This window comes from Corvus moneduloides, chromosome 15, assembly GCF_009650955.1.
Source record: "Corvus moneduloides isolate bCorMon1 chromosome 15, bCorMon1.pri, whole genome shotgun sequence".
Classification (NCBI taxonomy): domain Eukaryota; kingdom Metazoa; phylum Chordata; class Aves; order Passeriformes; family Corvidae; genus Corvus; species Corvus moneduloides.
This window is the reverse complement of record NC_045490.1, coordinates 3340883-3355958: the sequence shown is the minus strand read 5'-3', so window position 1 is coordinate 3355958 and position 15076 is coordinate 3340883. Positions and strand designations below refer to the sequence as shown.

Below are 15076 nucleotides of genomic sequence, written 5' to 3'. Positions count from 1 at the left end.
GGGTCGGAGCGGTGTGAGGGGCGGCGTGAGGGACAGCGGGGTCGGAGCGGTGTGAGGGGCGGCCGGCGGAGTCTGCGGCTTCCTGTGCGTACGGCCAGGCCCCGCGTGGTGCTGGGGGGTGTGTGTGGGGCGGCCGGCGCGGGGTTGCGTGTGGGTTTGGGGGTGTCCTGTGTGGTGGTTGGTGTATGCGTTAGGTCTGTTCGGTACCGTGTGTTAAAGGGGTGTAGAGGTGGTCTGTGTGTGTGGAGGGGTCCCGCATGGTGTCCGTGGGTCCAGGAGGTGCGTTTGGGGTCTTTGGTAGTGTTTGTGTGCGCACGGGGTCCTGTGTGGTTTCCCGGTGTGCAGGGCGTGCGTTTGGGTGTTTGGGGGTGTGTGCACATTTGCAGTAGCATCCTATGTGCAGGGAGGCTTCCGCATGGGGATCCGTGTTTGTGAGGATTGATGGATGTGGCACTGGGTTGTATGTGTGGGGAGCAAAGCTTGGGTTGCTGTAACATTACTCTGTCCTGCGTCCCTTTTTCCCCAGGAGCCGTGTGAGAGACTATGGCACAAGCACTTGCCTCCCCAGGGCTGTTTTCTGACGATGAGGCTGCAGCCTCCCCTGTGCTCGAGTCCACAGCAACAGGGTTTGGGGCTGACGTGCGCAAGGACCTGCTGTCGGAGTTCTCTGCCATCTCCCCAAACTTGGAGGGCTCTCAGGTGAGGTTGGAACTCTTTTGTCACAAACAGGGCAGTGTTTTCACTCGTGGCTGCTGCTGTCTGTACAAAGGTGATGTGATGCAGAAACAACAGGGACTCTTCAGAAGAGGCAGGAACAAAATGCTGCTTTGGGGGAAGCAGCTCCTGTGAGAGCAGTGGGCAGCAAGTGTCTCTTGGGGTGATGCTTCATTTTAGTGTCAGGCCTTCGGATTGTTGCTCTGATTCATTAGATTAAAAAAATGCTGGTGTGCTTGGAAATGCCTAAGAAAGCTTCTGGCATTGCTGGTGATTTTGTGACCAGAGAAGTTCCTAAGCACTAGCATGCATAGCCCACATGTGTGCTCCATATGGTGGTTCCTGTTAAGTGCTCCCATGGGGAGGTTGTGTGCTGCCTCTCTGGCTGCCATACTTAACTTGTGTGGATTCTTGCAGGCTGTAGCTGAAGACAATAATGGAAAATTAAAGGTCTACCTGAGAGTTCGACCTCTGAAATCTACAGAACTGGAAAAAGGGGAAGACCAGGTGAGACACTGAATGAAGCAGGCTCTGAGCTGCCCCTGACCCTACTGTTGTCCTTCGCTGTATATCCTCTGGCCTCTTGTGAGGCACTGCAGTGATGGATTTCATGTGTTCTTTAGGGCTGTGTCTGCATTGAGAACTCAGAAACCCTTATTCTAAAAGCTCCTAAGAATTCCTTCACCATGCGGAGCACGGAGCGGGGAGTGGGACAAGCAGTGCACAGATTCTCCTTCACCCGGGTAGGTAGCTGGGACAAACAAGCCATCTGGAAGTGATTTAAGCTTAAACCAGCCTTGCAGCTTGAAAAGCAGTCTTATTCATATCCACTGACCCCAAGGCACTGCCTGAACTCTGCAGTCTTGTACAATTCTCTCTACAGGTTTCAGTTGCAGTTTTCTTAGTTTTTATCTTCTTAAGCTTTTCTGAAAATTTTTTTTGGCAGAAAGCAGAAAACTTGTTGATGAAGCTCTAAACAAGACTAGAGTTGCAGTGATACGAGATGTTAGTGGATTAAACAAATGAACAGCTTATTTTTGTAGGGGGCTCAGCTGGAATTGCTGGTAGGTCTTTTACTCATGGCTAATGCAGGGAACAAAGGACTGTGTAATACCACTTGAGCAACCATCAGCAAAGGATAGGAAAGATCTACCTGAAGACATTTTTCCTGTGTCTTGTTTGCAGATTTTTGGACCAGAGGTGGGGCAGAAATTGTTCTTTGACGAGACAATGAAGCAGGTGGTAAAAGATGTGCTGAGTGGGCAGAACTGTCTGGTTTACACCTATGGCATCACCAATTCGGGGAAGACTCACACGATTCAGGGTACGGAAAGCACCAGGTGTTAGGGGCCCGTCGAGGGAGTTGTCTCCTCTCTTGCCTGTGGATCCTCAGCTTTGCTGCTGTTCTTGCTGCAGGCACCACCCAAGATGGTGGGATTCTGCCTCGCTCCTTGGCAACCATCTTCAACAGTGTGGGGGACCGGCTGTACCAGGCCATGGACCTGAAGCCTGCCCTCTCCAATGAGGTGGCCTGGCTGGACAGCAGGCAGGTGCGGCAGGAGGAGACCAAGAAGCAGATGATGCTGCAGGGGGGTCTCTGGGAGGTAAGCACAGGGCTTCTGGGGGGTTCAATAGCAAGAGGTAAGGGATGGTGTCATGCTACCTGCATGTTCCTGTTTGTTGTTTCCCTTCAAGGAGGAGCTGCTAACGCCACTGAAGAGGAGTCACAGTGCTGAATCTCAGCTCCAGGCCACCACCAGTGGCAGTTTTGACAGTGGAGTTGCTGGTCTGTCTTCATCCAGCCAACTCACCAACCGTTCAGACCTCAGCCAGGCAGAAGGTATGTCTGAAAGGCTGTTGTGTACTACCTGCTTCTTTTTGTTGGAGGATGGGGGAAGAATAGGGTGATGGCTGTTTGGATGCTGTGTTGTGGGTAAGGGAGCAAAGGGAGCAAAGGTGCTGTAGTCTCACAGATTTTCCCTTTGAAAGATAAGGATGTCATGTCAGAAAAAGAACTTTGTGCATATGTTTTGCCAGTATTTGCTGCTGCATAATAACCACCCCTTGTGAAATGAAAAATTACTTGACACTTGCTCACTTCATTCAAGGAATGTGGTTATTGAGCAGCTGATTGCTGTGAGGTGGGGATTGGTGGGGAGCAGGATGCCAAAGTGACAGCCTGCACTGAGCACTTGGGCCCTGACTGTCCAACCCAAGAACTACCAGCTGCTTAGGTATGCAGGAGCATGGAGTGATTGAGATAACAAGATCTGAAATGTCACTTATGCTGGAAGGAGTTCATGTTTGAAATATCCTGTAATTCTAGAGTCAAAACTGAGTACATAAGAGTCCTTACACAGAACAGATGATACGGCTAAAGGAAGCTTTAGGCTGTCTCACTGGGGACAGGCATTGGAATAGATACAAATGGGAGGAGTTATATGGAAGGATTTGTCTCTGGGGTGGTTTTTCTTGCTGAAGAAAGTATCTCACTGTAGAGCTAAACCATTCCAGTTGGACCCATGAAAAGCTGCAGTCATGATTTGGTTTCCTTCCTTTTTTTACCTCTTTTTCCCCAGAACTGGGCCCTTGCTGGGCTGACTTGGATCGTGTTTCACTCACCAGCACAGGAGATGTGCAGTTCTCCATCTGGGTCTCCTTCTTTGAGATTTACAACGAGTTAATCTACGACTTGTTGGAACCAGCTGTACCTGGGCAGAACCGCAAGCGGCAAACACTGCGGCTCTGCGAGGACCAGACTGGCAACCCCTATGTGAAAGGTAGATTTACCTGGAAGAGAGGTTTTAGTGGCCTGCTAAAAAGGCTTTAGGATTGAGCGGGTGGGTGGCTTAGCAGTGATGTGCTGGAGAGCCCCACAGAGACCTCTGATGTCTGGATTACAGGATCGTCAAATTTGTTGATGTCAAGGAAATGCAATGGTGAAGTTGGGGCTGAGATAAGTTTTCTGCCAGTCTCCTAACTGCTGTGCCCAATGCATGTTTGCTTTCCAGATCTGAACTGGATCAATGTCCGGGATGCAGATGAGGCCTGGAAGCTCCTGAAACTGGGTCGGAAAAACCAGAGTTTTGCTAGCACCCACATGAACCAGAACTCCAGTCGCAGGTCTGAACGGGAAAGGGGTTGTTTAAGCAGAAATACAATTCTGAGGGGCTTTAAAAGTTTGTTGGTTTTTTTTTTTTTTAATTATTTGCATGTTTCTTTACAGTCACAGTGTGTTCTCCATTCGGATTCTGCACTTGCAAAGAGGTGGCAGTGAAGTTGTTCCAAAAATCAGCGAGTAAGTTTCGTGTTTTTTAGGATTTGGGTGTGATCTCGGCTTTCCTGCCTCTTTGGTTGAGGGCCTGGGTTATGGGAAGTATCTTGATGAAGGTGTTGTTGAAAGTACTTGGAAGGAATAACTGCTCCCAGTGTTAAGTCTTGGAACTGACAGGAGTTTGAGGAGTACCGCAAAGTACAACTTGAAGTAGTTTTTAGGCTTTTTGAGTGAAGGTAAATGTGAGCATCCTTACCCCTGTAACAGGGCTGATTTGAGTGCTGCTGATGCCTGTTCCTGGGATGTAGTTATCTGGAAAGTGGCTGGTCTGAGGACTGGCAAAGGACCTTTGAAGTTGACACTGCAAAGCTCATTTTGCTGCTACTTAGTGTAATACCTACACTTAGGGCAGGCCCTTCCATCCAGCAATAGCCCAAGCTCCCCAAAAGAATGTTCTGTGCCCTTATGGGGACGCTGGGAAGATGACTGCAGGGTGTCTGAGCTGTAAACCTGGATATGGCAGGACAAACCCTGTAGGTTATGTGAGTATCGCTGTGTTTCCCTCAGGTTATCCCTGTGTGACTTGGCGGGGTCCGAGCGCTGCAAGGACCAGAAAAGCGGGGACCGAATGAAAGAAGCCAACAACATCAACACCTCCCTGCACACCCTGGGCCGCTGCATCGCTGCCCTCCGCCAGAACCAGCAGGCCAGGTGAGCATCCACACCTCCAGAGGGAGGGTGTGGGGGGGCTGTTTGGCTTTCCCAGCTCACTCCTGCCTGTCCCACAGGACGAAGCAGGCGGTGGTTCCGTTCCGGGACAGCAAACTGACCCGCGTGTTCCAGGGCTTCTTCACGGGGCGCGGGCGCTCCTGCATGATTGTCAACATCAACCAGTGTGCGTCCACCTATGATGAGACTCTGTATGTAGCCAAGTTCTCAGCCATTGCCAGCCAGGTGAGTAGCACCCACCAGGATCATGGCATGGTCAGGGTACCTTGGGTTTCTCCTGCTTCTGTGGGAATACGTCCCTTCCCACCACAAGGAGAGGGGGAATGCTTGCACGTCTTCCCTATGCTTTTCTAGTGGTTATTACCTTCAGGGTATTTCCAGATTCTGCTAAACTGAAAGGGCTGAAGGTTGCAGAGAGGGGGGTAGTATTTAAAGACTACACAACTCCCAGGCTTTGCAGACTGATAATGATGGTCTTTTCCCCTTCAGCTTGTTCAGGCACCTCCCACAAAGCTGGGACTTCCATCCTTACAATCCATCATCAAAGAACACAACAGGCGAACCAGCCAGGGTCCAGAGGCAGAGCCAGAGGAAGATGTGGAATCAGAAGAAGACACCGAGGATGAGGGAGATGTCTCCATGTATGAGAAGAAGGTGGGCTGTGATTTGTTTTATAGCTTTTATGTGGATGCAAACTCAAGAACATGACTGTTAGCTTTGGCCTGGGAGCTGGGATTGGAGCTCAGCACTATGCCAAGAGAGATGACACAGAACCTCAGAAGGATATAGGGACCTGGGAAATTGGGAATCTATGACAAAAACATTCCACAGTTGGTCTAAATCTGACACACATGCTTAATTTGGAAGCACTTTGTCATCTATGGAATAGTGACAGTAACAGTGCAGGTGCAGCCTTAGAATTCCTTCTCTGCAAGGGAAATCTAGAAGTTGTGCAGAACAGGAGGGTAAATGGGGGAAAAATAATCAAACTCCCTAGCTACTCAAAGCAGGCAGCTGGGATAGCTGAAAGATCAAGATGAAGTCATATCCCTACAGAGACTCAAGCTGTCATGTGTCAAGGTAGCAAACTCTGGCAACTTCTCTTTCCAAAACCTTAAATCTAGATCACTGCAGCCTGCAGACATGGGATCACTTACTCCAGGTCTTAAGTCTGTTGTGCAGTGTGAGCAGTGGAGCTGTGCCTCTTGCAGGACTTGTTGCGTGTGGTCGAAGCTGCCCGAGAGCTGCTGGTGCAGGAGCGGCAGAAGAAGCTGCAGCTCGAGATGCGCCTGCGTGAGGAGATCTGCAACGAGATGCTGGAGCACATGCAACAGAAGGAGCAGTGGTGGAGGTACAACCTGTGCTGGTCTCCCTCCCTCTGCTCAGGATGAGCTGCAGCACCAAGAACTGCCAGATCCTGACATGGAATTGGTTGTTCTCTTTGTAGCCAACACGTGGATGCTCAGAGGGAGCAGCTGGAGGAACTGTATGAGGGTAAAATGACCATCCTGAAGGACTTACTGACTGACCACTACCAGGAGAAGATGCAGGTTTGTTCAGGGCAATGCAATGACATCAGGAAAGTGGCAGTGGGTTGGGAGGGGACTCTGGGTACTCGAGTCCAGGAAGATCTTTATGCAAAGTGAAAGATTTTGCTTTCTGAGGTATTTTTGGTGATATTATTTCATCACTTGATCCACACTTTTTGCTTCTTGTCTCCTACTTTATGTAGCCCACTAGGCTTCCTAATTTTGAACACTCAATCTGGAAGCTAATGCACAACCATCCTGATTCCTCTACTTGTTCAACATGATTCTCTCCCCTCCCCCCCTTACTCTTTTCACTACTGGCTTGATTTGGGCTCTTCAGATTTGTGTGAATTTCTTTTCTTGCTCTTAGTTGTGATGATGGGTATTGGTCTGTCCATATTTTCAAGCCTGTGACATTTGAGTGACTTCTGGGACTTCTACCAGACTGAAGATGCCAACTCTTAAAAACAATCCCTTTTCTTTAGAGCCTGTAAAAAAGTGGTTTAGGCTCCCAGGAAGTGGGTTTACTGTGCTCACTTAAAGGACCTTAAAGGCTGGGTTCAATGTGTGAAGTGTGGGATTGAGAAATTCTCCAGGAAGAAAGACACAGAAAGTTTCAGACAAGCTGTGCTAAGAAAATCTTGTTGAATATCTGAACTTCCTTTCTCAGGAGCGTGACGAGGAGATTTTGGAGCTCAAAGCTGCTCTGCAGGAGACCAAAGAAAAGCTGGAGAGCCTGGATATGAAGCAAAAGGACTCAGTGCAAGGCATACGTCGATCCAAGCGAGTGGCCACCTCGTCTCTTCTGCAGCAGGAGCTGGCAGATACCAAAGCCAGGCTGGAGCAGTGTCAAAAGGAGTTAAATTCCGCAACTGCAGGTACAGCAGCGACGCTGCACCGGTTCTGAACTGGTGCTGAGAGATCCTTGTGCAGGGTTAGAGAGACCTTCTTCAGGGTACATTGGATTCAGACACTCTGAAAACATTATTTGAGTTGTAGGTTGCAGGAATAATGTGCTGGATGGACAGTTTCACTTCGTTTTCACATGAAAATGGACTTTAGGGCAAGATAATCTTTCCATTCAAATTCTTTAGTCCCTTTGTCTAAATGAATGGGAGAAGCCTGGGATGTTTGTGCCTTTCTGCACAAACTCAAAAGCTCTTCCCAGCTTGCCTGTGGCAGCTTGTCTCAAGGGAAGTCCTGAACTTCAGGAATACTGAAAGCTGATCAATGTCCTGTTGCTCACAACTTTTTGTCTGTTCCTAGAGTTGCGCAAGTACCAGAAATTAGTGGAGCCACCTCCCTCTGCCAAACCCATTACTATGGATGTAGACAGGAAGCTGGAGGACGGACAGAAGGTAACTCCAGTTCTGTGTTACAGAGAAGAACATTTGCAGAGCAAAGTGGTTGCCAGCTTAAACAGTGTTTGGGGCTGCTGTTACCACGTTTTTAAACACGTGAAATGGGTTTGTTGAACTTACTGGAGCTGTTGGAGGTTTTGGTATCTGTGATCACTCAGATGAGATCCTCTCTCTGTGCTGCATATCTGAATTACCTTGGAGTGGCTTTGTTTGCAGAGCAGTGTCAAAACCAGCTGTTGCCTTAAACCTCTCTCTTCTAGAATGTCAGATTGCTGCGTTCAGAGTTACAAAAAATTGGGGAGTCTCTCCAGTCTGCAGAGCGGGCGTGCTGCCACAGCACAGGGGCAGGGAAGCTGCGAGAGGCCCTGGGCACATGTGATGACATCCTGGCACGACAGGTGATGTGTCTGCTTTGGTGTGGGTTGCAAGGGGCAGAGGGGTTTAGTCTGTGTGCTCTGCCGTAATCAGAGTAACAAAAGTTCTTGCTGCTGAAAATAAAAATGATTTGCTAGTACATACTGCCTATTATGTGAAGGGAGCTCTCCTGCTGATTTTTTTCAATAGCTGAGTCAGTTGTGTATTTACCTCTCCAGAGGAGACCCAGATTGTTTCTGTTCCGTTAACTGGCAGCCTGCACTTAAAGTAGGAGAATTCAGAGTTCTCATTTCCTTATCCACTCCATCACAGTTGCTATGGCAACATATTTGCAGCAGGATGGAGTCAGCTTTGTCCCACCCTTACTGTTCCTCTTTGTTACTGAACTGCTACACTGTTGACAGCAGAAGCTTTTATGCATGGTCTTATTTAGAAGTTAGTGAATTTTGGCAAAAGGCAGTTTATCCTCCTCAGTTCACAGTAACCAGGGAGTTAAGACAACTTGTCATAGTACCTGATGGGAGCCTACAAAAAAGCTGGAGAGGCACTTTTTATAAGAGCAGAGAATGACAAGACAAGGGGGAATAGCTTCAAACAGAGGTTTAGATTAGATATTAGGGGAAAATTCTTTACTGTGAGGGTGCTGAAGCACTAAAAACACATTTCCTAGAGAAATTGTGGCTGCTCCATCCCTGGAAGTGTTTAAAGCTAGGCTAGAGCACGCTGGTCTAGTAAAAGCTGTCCCAATCCGCAACAGAGAACAAGAGGATCTTTAAGGTCTGTTCCAACTACAGATGGGCTTTTCTTTCTATGATTCAATATTTTATATTATTTTATATAAATATATATTGCCTTGCCTTCCTCAGGACCAGACCCTGGCAGAGCTGCAGAACAACATGATGCTGGTGAAGCTGGACCTGCGCAAGAAGGCGGCCTGCATCGCCGAGCAGTACCACACGGTGCAGAAGCTGCAGGCCCCGCCAACGTCCACCCTAAAGAAACGCTTCTGTGCCAACAGGGAAAACCTGCAGCCTAATCAGCCTCCTGGAAAAAAGCTCTTCCTGCACAACATCCTGACACGTTCAGCCACCCGTCCTGTGGCTGCCAGAGGGTGGCAACTTCGTTCAGTTGCTCTATGACTTTTCAAAAGGAGGTCCCTGCCCCGCTATTACTGGAACAGGTGGCAAATCCAATATAATAGCATCTGGTTTTCATTGTGCGCTTGTTTATTGTTATTGTAGCTGCTTGAGAGCTTATGTAAACATCTCTGGATATGTATGTTTAAACTTTCAATCAATACCAAAGTGGACAAAGTGACCTTATGTAATTTAAACACTACACTGAGGAAAGTCTTTAAGTGTAAAATAATGCAGATGATCAAACTGGTTTAACAGAAGGACAAGATAAAGGTGAATTCTTGTCTGTGTTGGCACACAATTCAAAAAATAAGTTCACAAGTTTCTCCTTGAAAGATACTTTGCCTTCCTTGAATTACAATCCTTTATTAAAGTATACACGTTCTAGGCCAGGGCTGCTCTCTCGGATCTTGGCTTGCAATTCTGGCTCCAAGCGCGATACCGACATAGAACTGAGCAAAAGAAACAGTACAGGGGTTACATCAAACAAGCAGCAGAAGGGAAAATAAGATGGACAATGCATCTGGTGAAACATCCCGCATTGTTAAAAGAGTTTTCAGATCTTTTTAAACATCTTATCAAGGAAGCAGGCTCACAGACCAGGGCAAATGAATCCCTGCTCCAAGGGCACTGGAGTCTGTGGAGTCAGGAAATTGGCTGTTGCTACTACCCTGAGGGTAAGGATCTGCTTCATTGCTCAGGTTGTTGCTGGCAGTAGAAACTTACCTTCCTCAAAGTGTTTTTATTAAATAGAATGTATTTGCCTATTTAACTTACTACCTGATTTTATTCAGTTGAATAAAAGGTGTTTTTTTGTTTTATGAGAGCTGGTTCACAGTGAAGTCAATTGAGCTGCCAGGTCATTTGAACAGCTGCAATTTCCTGAACACAGTTCATGGTCTAATCTTCCTTTGAACTGGAGAGCCATGGCTGAAATCAAGAACTGCAGCATGTGTGCTGGGTTGGTTTGCCAAGTCATCTCCAGGTAGCCTAGTGACACGTGTTTACCACAGTTCTCTGTCCTAGGCCAAGCAGGGAGACAGATGGTGTCAGACAGCTTTGTTGTACTCAAACAATGCTGAGAATTGGCTATTGTTTCCTGGAAGTCAAAAGCTGCCTTAGTTGTTCAGTATTTTAATGGACTCAGCTCAAGCTTGGATTGTTTAAGGTACATCTGGCAGCTTGTTCAGACAACCACTATTAAAATGAGAGGGACAGCTGAATTTAAAGCCCTGTCTGTATTATATACCATACTGAGCTAAGATTTTTGTTAAGTAACTCAGATTTCATAATGATTTCAGCTATAATGAATATTGTTTCTAAGACAGCTTTCAGTACTGAGCTATTTCTGTATTGATGAAAAAGTCTGGAAAAATATTAATCAAATAACAAGCACAGATAGTCAGTCCAGTGCTGTTCTGTACAACTAGAAGAGTTTCCAGCTGAAAATAAAATGAGCTCTGACTGTATTTAATGCATCTATAACCTTACTGGACATGAATATATTGTACAGAACTCATTTTGAGCTGCTGGGGTTTGTAAACAACTATCATATGTTACTGATGAATAACATAGTTATTACTTTTCTGTATATTCTCTTGTTTATCACCTTTGTTATATGGGAATTAAAACTGTGCTTGAGCAGGCAATGACCCCTTGTTTGTGTCTGTGTGCAGCACCATGAATGGATCTGGAGTAACATTAAAGTGAGAACAATTCACAGCAGTACCCACCTTTTCTGAGGAAACAGTGCACAACACAGGGGAGTTGCAAATACAAGACTAGAGGAGACAAAATCAGGTTTACAATATTTAGGGTGCTAAAGGAGAATTCAAAAACCTTATGCATGATTTAGATAAAAAGCTTTCTAGATTTTTTTTTTGTAGACAGTGAGGTAAAGTTCCATAAAGTGCCGTGTAACTTTTATTTCTCACTGCATTGTCCCTTATTAAATCATTTACCTACACGTAGCACTGAATGTTTCAATACCATGCTCCCAAATGTGTCTAAAATTGCCATTTGATGTCCTTACAGTGTTTTACATTTGAGTGCAGGACAACAGAAAATGCCAGAATACAGCAAATTAAACCTTATTAACCAAATATTTCAAGAATCCATCAACCTCCAGGATGAGATTCCACTGACTGTTTAGAGGCAACAGCCAAAGCATCTTTTCTAATCGAAGCTGCCACATTCCTTTTTTTGCCACTCCCTTTCTCCCTCCCTCTGCTTTTCTTGGCAGCTTCTTCCCTGCTAGCGGCTTTTTTGTTTTTAACATGATATTTTATCAGTTACAGAGATGGAAATAACTGCTGTGCCCTCATTAACTCTCACAACCTTTTTTCCTTAAAAAAAGTGCAAATATTTCTACTTTCTCAAAACCCTCAGAAGTATCTCTTAAGATAGCAGACCCAGCCCAAAGAAACTACTTACCAGATTCCAACTAATCCAACTTGAATGGGAGCACTCATCCAAGGAAATCTCTGTTGGAAATAAAACCACACACCGTAAGTGTGGAGTCTTTTCTTCCGGCTTCCCACCTTCCTGGAATTCTTGTTTTACAAGAGACAGATTGCACCTAAAAGACTCTTAGATGTGAAGGCAAAACCCTGACCAGCGTGGCTTCATGCTGAGCTCATTTGAGAGCCAAATCCCTTTGGAAAGCAGTAAGGAAATTCCCAGGGGAATCAATGTACCCTGCGACCCTGAGTAAGTGTCCCTTAGAAACTCCAATGCGAGTGTGGCTGTTTGACTCAGGAGCTGCTCCTGGGCCTTTTCTCTGATTCTCACAAGCCCACAGCAACAACAGAGCTGAAATTTGGAGTGGTGCTGCCACACCTCTGAAGGGCACAGGGAATTTCGCCCAGGCATTCCAAGGAAGAGCATGGTCTGGTTACAACTCCTTCCCTTTGGTGGCATCAAATGGTTTTAACCTGCAACTGGAGCCACCAGCCATAAATAAGGGAGATGTCAAGTCAGAATGTAAATCTGCCTCTCTTAGCCCTTTCTCCTGTCATATGATTTCCCTTGATGTGCAGGAACTTTTTCCTTGTGGCAACACTCCAGCTCTGCAGGAGTTCACCTTTTATTGAAGGAAAAAAGGGTTGAAGGATTGGGAAAACAAAGCTGAGAAAGCAACACATAACCCATGGATGCGTTTTTAGCATATTCCTCATTAATTCTGTAACTTTTGCAGAACTTGAATAAGTGCCAAGAAATTTTAAAATTATTTAGGAACCCACTCTCTCTCATTGGTAGCATGTTAATTGAAATTCATTACTAAAGAAGTAAACCCAGAACTGTTCAATGGACACTGCTGCCTCTTGCTACACTAAGAACAGCATCTACCCAGCTGCCAATGAGGGCACGAAGGGAGCTTGAAAACAAAACGGCTCAAAAGGTAAAAATCACTTGATACACTAGATGATGTTTGTTTCTGCAAGAAGAGTTTCTCAAGATATTGAAGTTAGAGGAGAAAATGGTGAGCAGAAGCTGGGCACTGTTTGAGAGTAGAAATGGACAAAGGAAATGTAGAAAGCACAGGAGGACAAAGCTCAGGGCTGAGGGAGGTCACAGCAGTGTCTGAGGCAGGGAAAATGAGCCTGCGTGGAGTAAAATTTCTCCAGAGCCTGAGGGAGAAGAAACAATGTAGAAGACTGCTTCTCTTTTCTTTAATTTTTTTTTTTTCCTGCTATCAATCTGTAATCCAGAAATGAGTGCAGGAAGAACTGTGTAATTCAGCAATAACCTGCAACAAGAGGTAACAAACGGGACAGAACAACAGTGAGAAGGGCGAAGAGGGAAGGCAGCTGAGCTTTGCTGTTCTGGCATTCCCTAAACACCTCCATTTGGCCTTCAGCTGAGATAAATTCACCCCAAATGCTTTACATTTCATACCCTGGGAGAGTCCATGCCCAGAGGTGGTGAACACAAGCCAAACCCTGCACTGCCTCTGAGAAGGGAGGGAGAGGGACGCTGCGCATTGCAGTGGGAGTGTGGGACCCAAGGGATGTAACAGAAAAGCCCCAAATACAATTTTATAACTAAAAAAGGCTGTTGGAAGGTGCCCTGAGAGGAATAAATGGTTTCATGCCTTTGTCAGAGTTAGTCATTGATCTGAGAGAGAGAGAGGTGTCTAATACAGACTCTGCAAAGAACACGGAGTTTATGTGCTGGAACATTTTTTGCCAACTTGATCTGAATTACAGCCTTTCTTTTTCAAGAATGTTACCAGGCTGCACTAATCCAGAAAGATGGTGAGGAAAAAGTAACACTGGGAGGTCAGAATTAAGAACTGGAGTTTCCCAGGGAACAATGCAAAACCATAAACCAAAATTCAAATGGAGGCTGCACACCCCCACAAAGAGAGAAAATGGAGAAAATACAAGAGAAAGAGCAGAGGAATTCACTGTGTTAGAGAACCATCGTTTAACTCCGGAAGAAGGCAGTTCCCAATGAATTAGCATTTAATTTCCAGACGTCTTTATGACATTTTAGTGGTTAGTGCAAACAGAGAAAATGGAGAAATGATAATTAAGCAAACAAAAGCCATAAGGGGAATCAGCTTCTTTCTAACTGCCTCCTTTCTTTGTTGGACATAAAAATCTGTCAGCTTTCCCAGGCCAGCTATGCCTGTTTTCAAAAAAATATATAAATGAAATGACTGTGAAATTAGGAATGCATGGAGGACTTCAGGGCATAAGACATTCAGGAACAATGCTTGAAGACAAAGGCCCTATGTTCTGGTTTTGTAACTGTTTTGAATACAGATTTTAGCTGCAGATTAAAAGACCTCACAGAGCTTGTTTCAAGGATATATGAGGAAACTTCTAGAATCAACTTGGATGTTAATTCAATATGCAGAACTGTACAGAAACTGTAGTTAAAGCTGTGAGAGCAATATAAACACAAACTTTCATGTTGATTGGAATTTTCCTAAGTTTCTATGGAAAAAAACCAATTTATTTCTTCAGAAAAGTTACCTGTAAGTAAAATCTATAAACCCTCAGGGTAAGGTTGTTTATGGACCTTCCTGCTGCAGCAGGTAAATTAACTTGGTTCTGCACAGAGCTGGTCAGGAGTACAGCCACAGGGATAATGAAAATGGACATTATGCAGCCTAATCACTGCTACGCTGCATAATTACATAAAAAGGCCCCGAAGCTGCTGCTGAAACCTATGGTAAAAGAACTTCTACAGTTAAAAATACTTTCTCAAGGCAACTTCTTTTTGAAGCAGTAAATATGTGCTTATGTTCTAAGAACATTGAGGCATTTTCTAGCAAGAACTTCTGGGAACGTTGTTAATTCACACCGATGTCTTGGTGCAAAACACAGTGGGAATGTGGCGGATGAGTAGTGCTACATGACCTACATCTTATTCCACATATCAGAGGATGACAGGCTGCTCTGAGACCAACATTCCAGGAGTATTTCCCTCTCTCTTGTCTTACTGCAGGCCAGCTTTCTATTTTTTTTTATCATTCACAACCATTTGCCTATTTTTTGGCCTTGTGTGTTGCTTAATAGGCTTTGGCAAGCAGTCAGGAATTATTTCCAAGAGTGGTAGTGAAGCAAAGGCCAAGGGTAGTGAGTTAGTAAAGCAGTGTGGGGGTGGTGTTGGAGTGCTGGGATGGGATGGTGCTTCTCAAACTCCACGAGGACATGCAGAAGCTGCTTGTTAAAAATGCAGCTCATTCCTTAAAGGGTTTAATACTAATCTCTACTAGGTGTTACCACTGGCTAGCTGCAGAGCAGTGTTTCACCTGCATTCAGTCTCTGAGGCTGAGGGAGAGGACAGGTGAGCATAAACGGTCAGGATGGTACCAGAGACCACTGAGTAGTCACTGCAGAAATCGCTCATTTTGGCTGATCTGAAAAATTTACAACACCCTTATGTTGATTACACCACACAAAAACAACAGGTATTTGTCTCCAGATTTTGAGGATTGCTGCAACT

General features: G+C 45.6%; 2 protein-coding genes across 3 annotated transcripts in view; one reads left to right on the top strand and one right to left on the bottom strand.

The window, feature by feature from the left end:
• The first annotated feature begins 2 nt into the window (after window positions 1-2).
• KIF20A (kinesin family member 20A) lies at window positions 3-10767 on the top strand. Its single transcript, XM_032124515.1, has 19 exons — window positions 3-84; window positions 527-699; window positions 1132-1221; window positions 1338-1457; window positions 1900-2038; window positions 2131-2318; window positions 2410-2554; window positions 3294-3494; window positions 3726-3837; window positions 3941-4012; window positions 4556-4699; window positions 4777-4942; window positions 5207-5371; window positions 5929-6068; window positions 6165-6267; window positions 6917-7124; window positions 7513-7604; window positions 7868-8005; window positions 8849-10767. The coding sequence occupies exons 2-19, from the start codon at window positions 544-546 to the stop codon at window positions 9119-9121; spliced, it is 2652 nt and encodes an 883-aa protein (XP_031980406.1). The 5' UTR covers window positions 3-84; window positions 527-543; the 3' UTR covers window positions 9122-10767.
• The window catches only part of SFXN1 (sideroflexin 1), a 22296-nt gene continuing 16478 nt past the window's right edge, over window positions 9259-15076 (bottom strand). The window contains exons 10-12 of one of the 2 annotated variants that reach the window (XM_032124516.1): window positions 11552-11601; window positions 10852-10899; window positions 9259-9570 (exon numbers count right to left, since the gene is read on the bottom strand). In XM_032124516.1, coding sequence (XP_031980407.1) covers window positions 9474-9570; window positions 10852-10899; window positions 11552-11601 — 195 coding nt within the window. In that variant the 3' untranslated portion in view covers window positions 9259-9473. Of the gene's footprint in view, window positions 9571-10851; window positions 10900-11551; window positions 11602-14882; window positions 14991-15076 lie in introns of those variants that run through there. The other variant, XR_004243162.1, reaches the window with a different exon arrangement.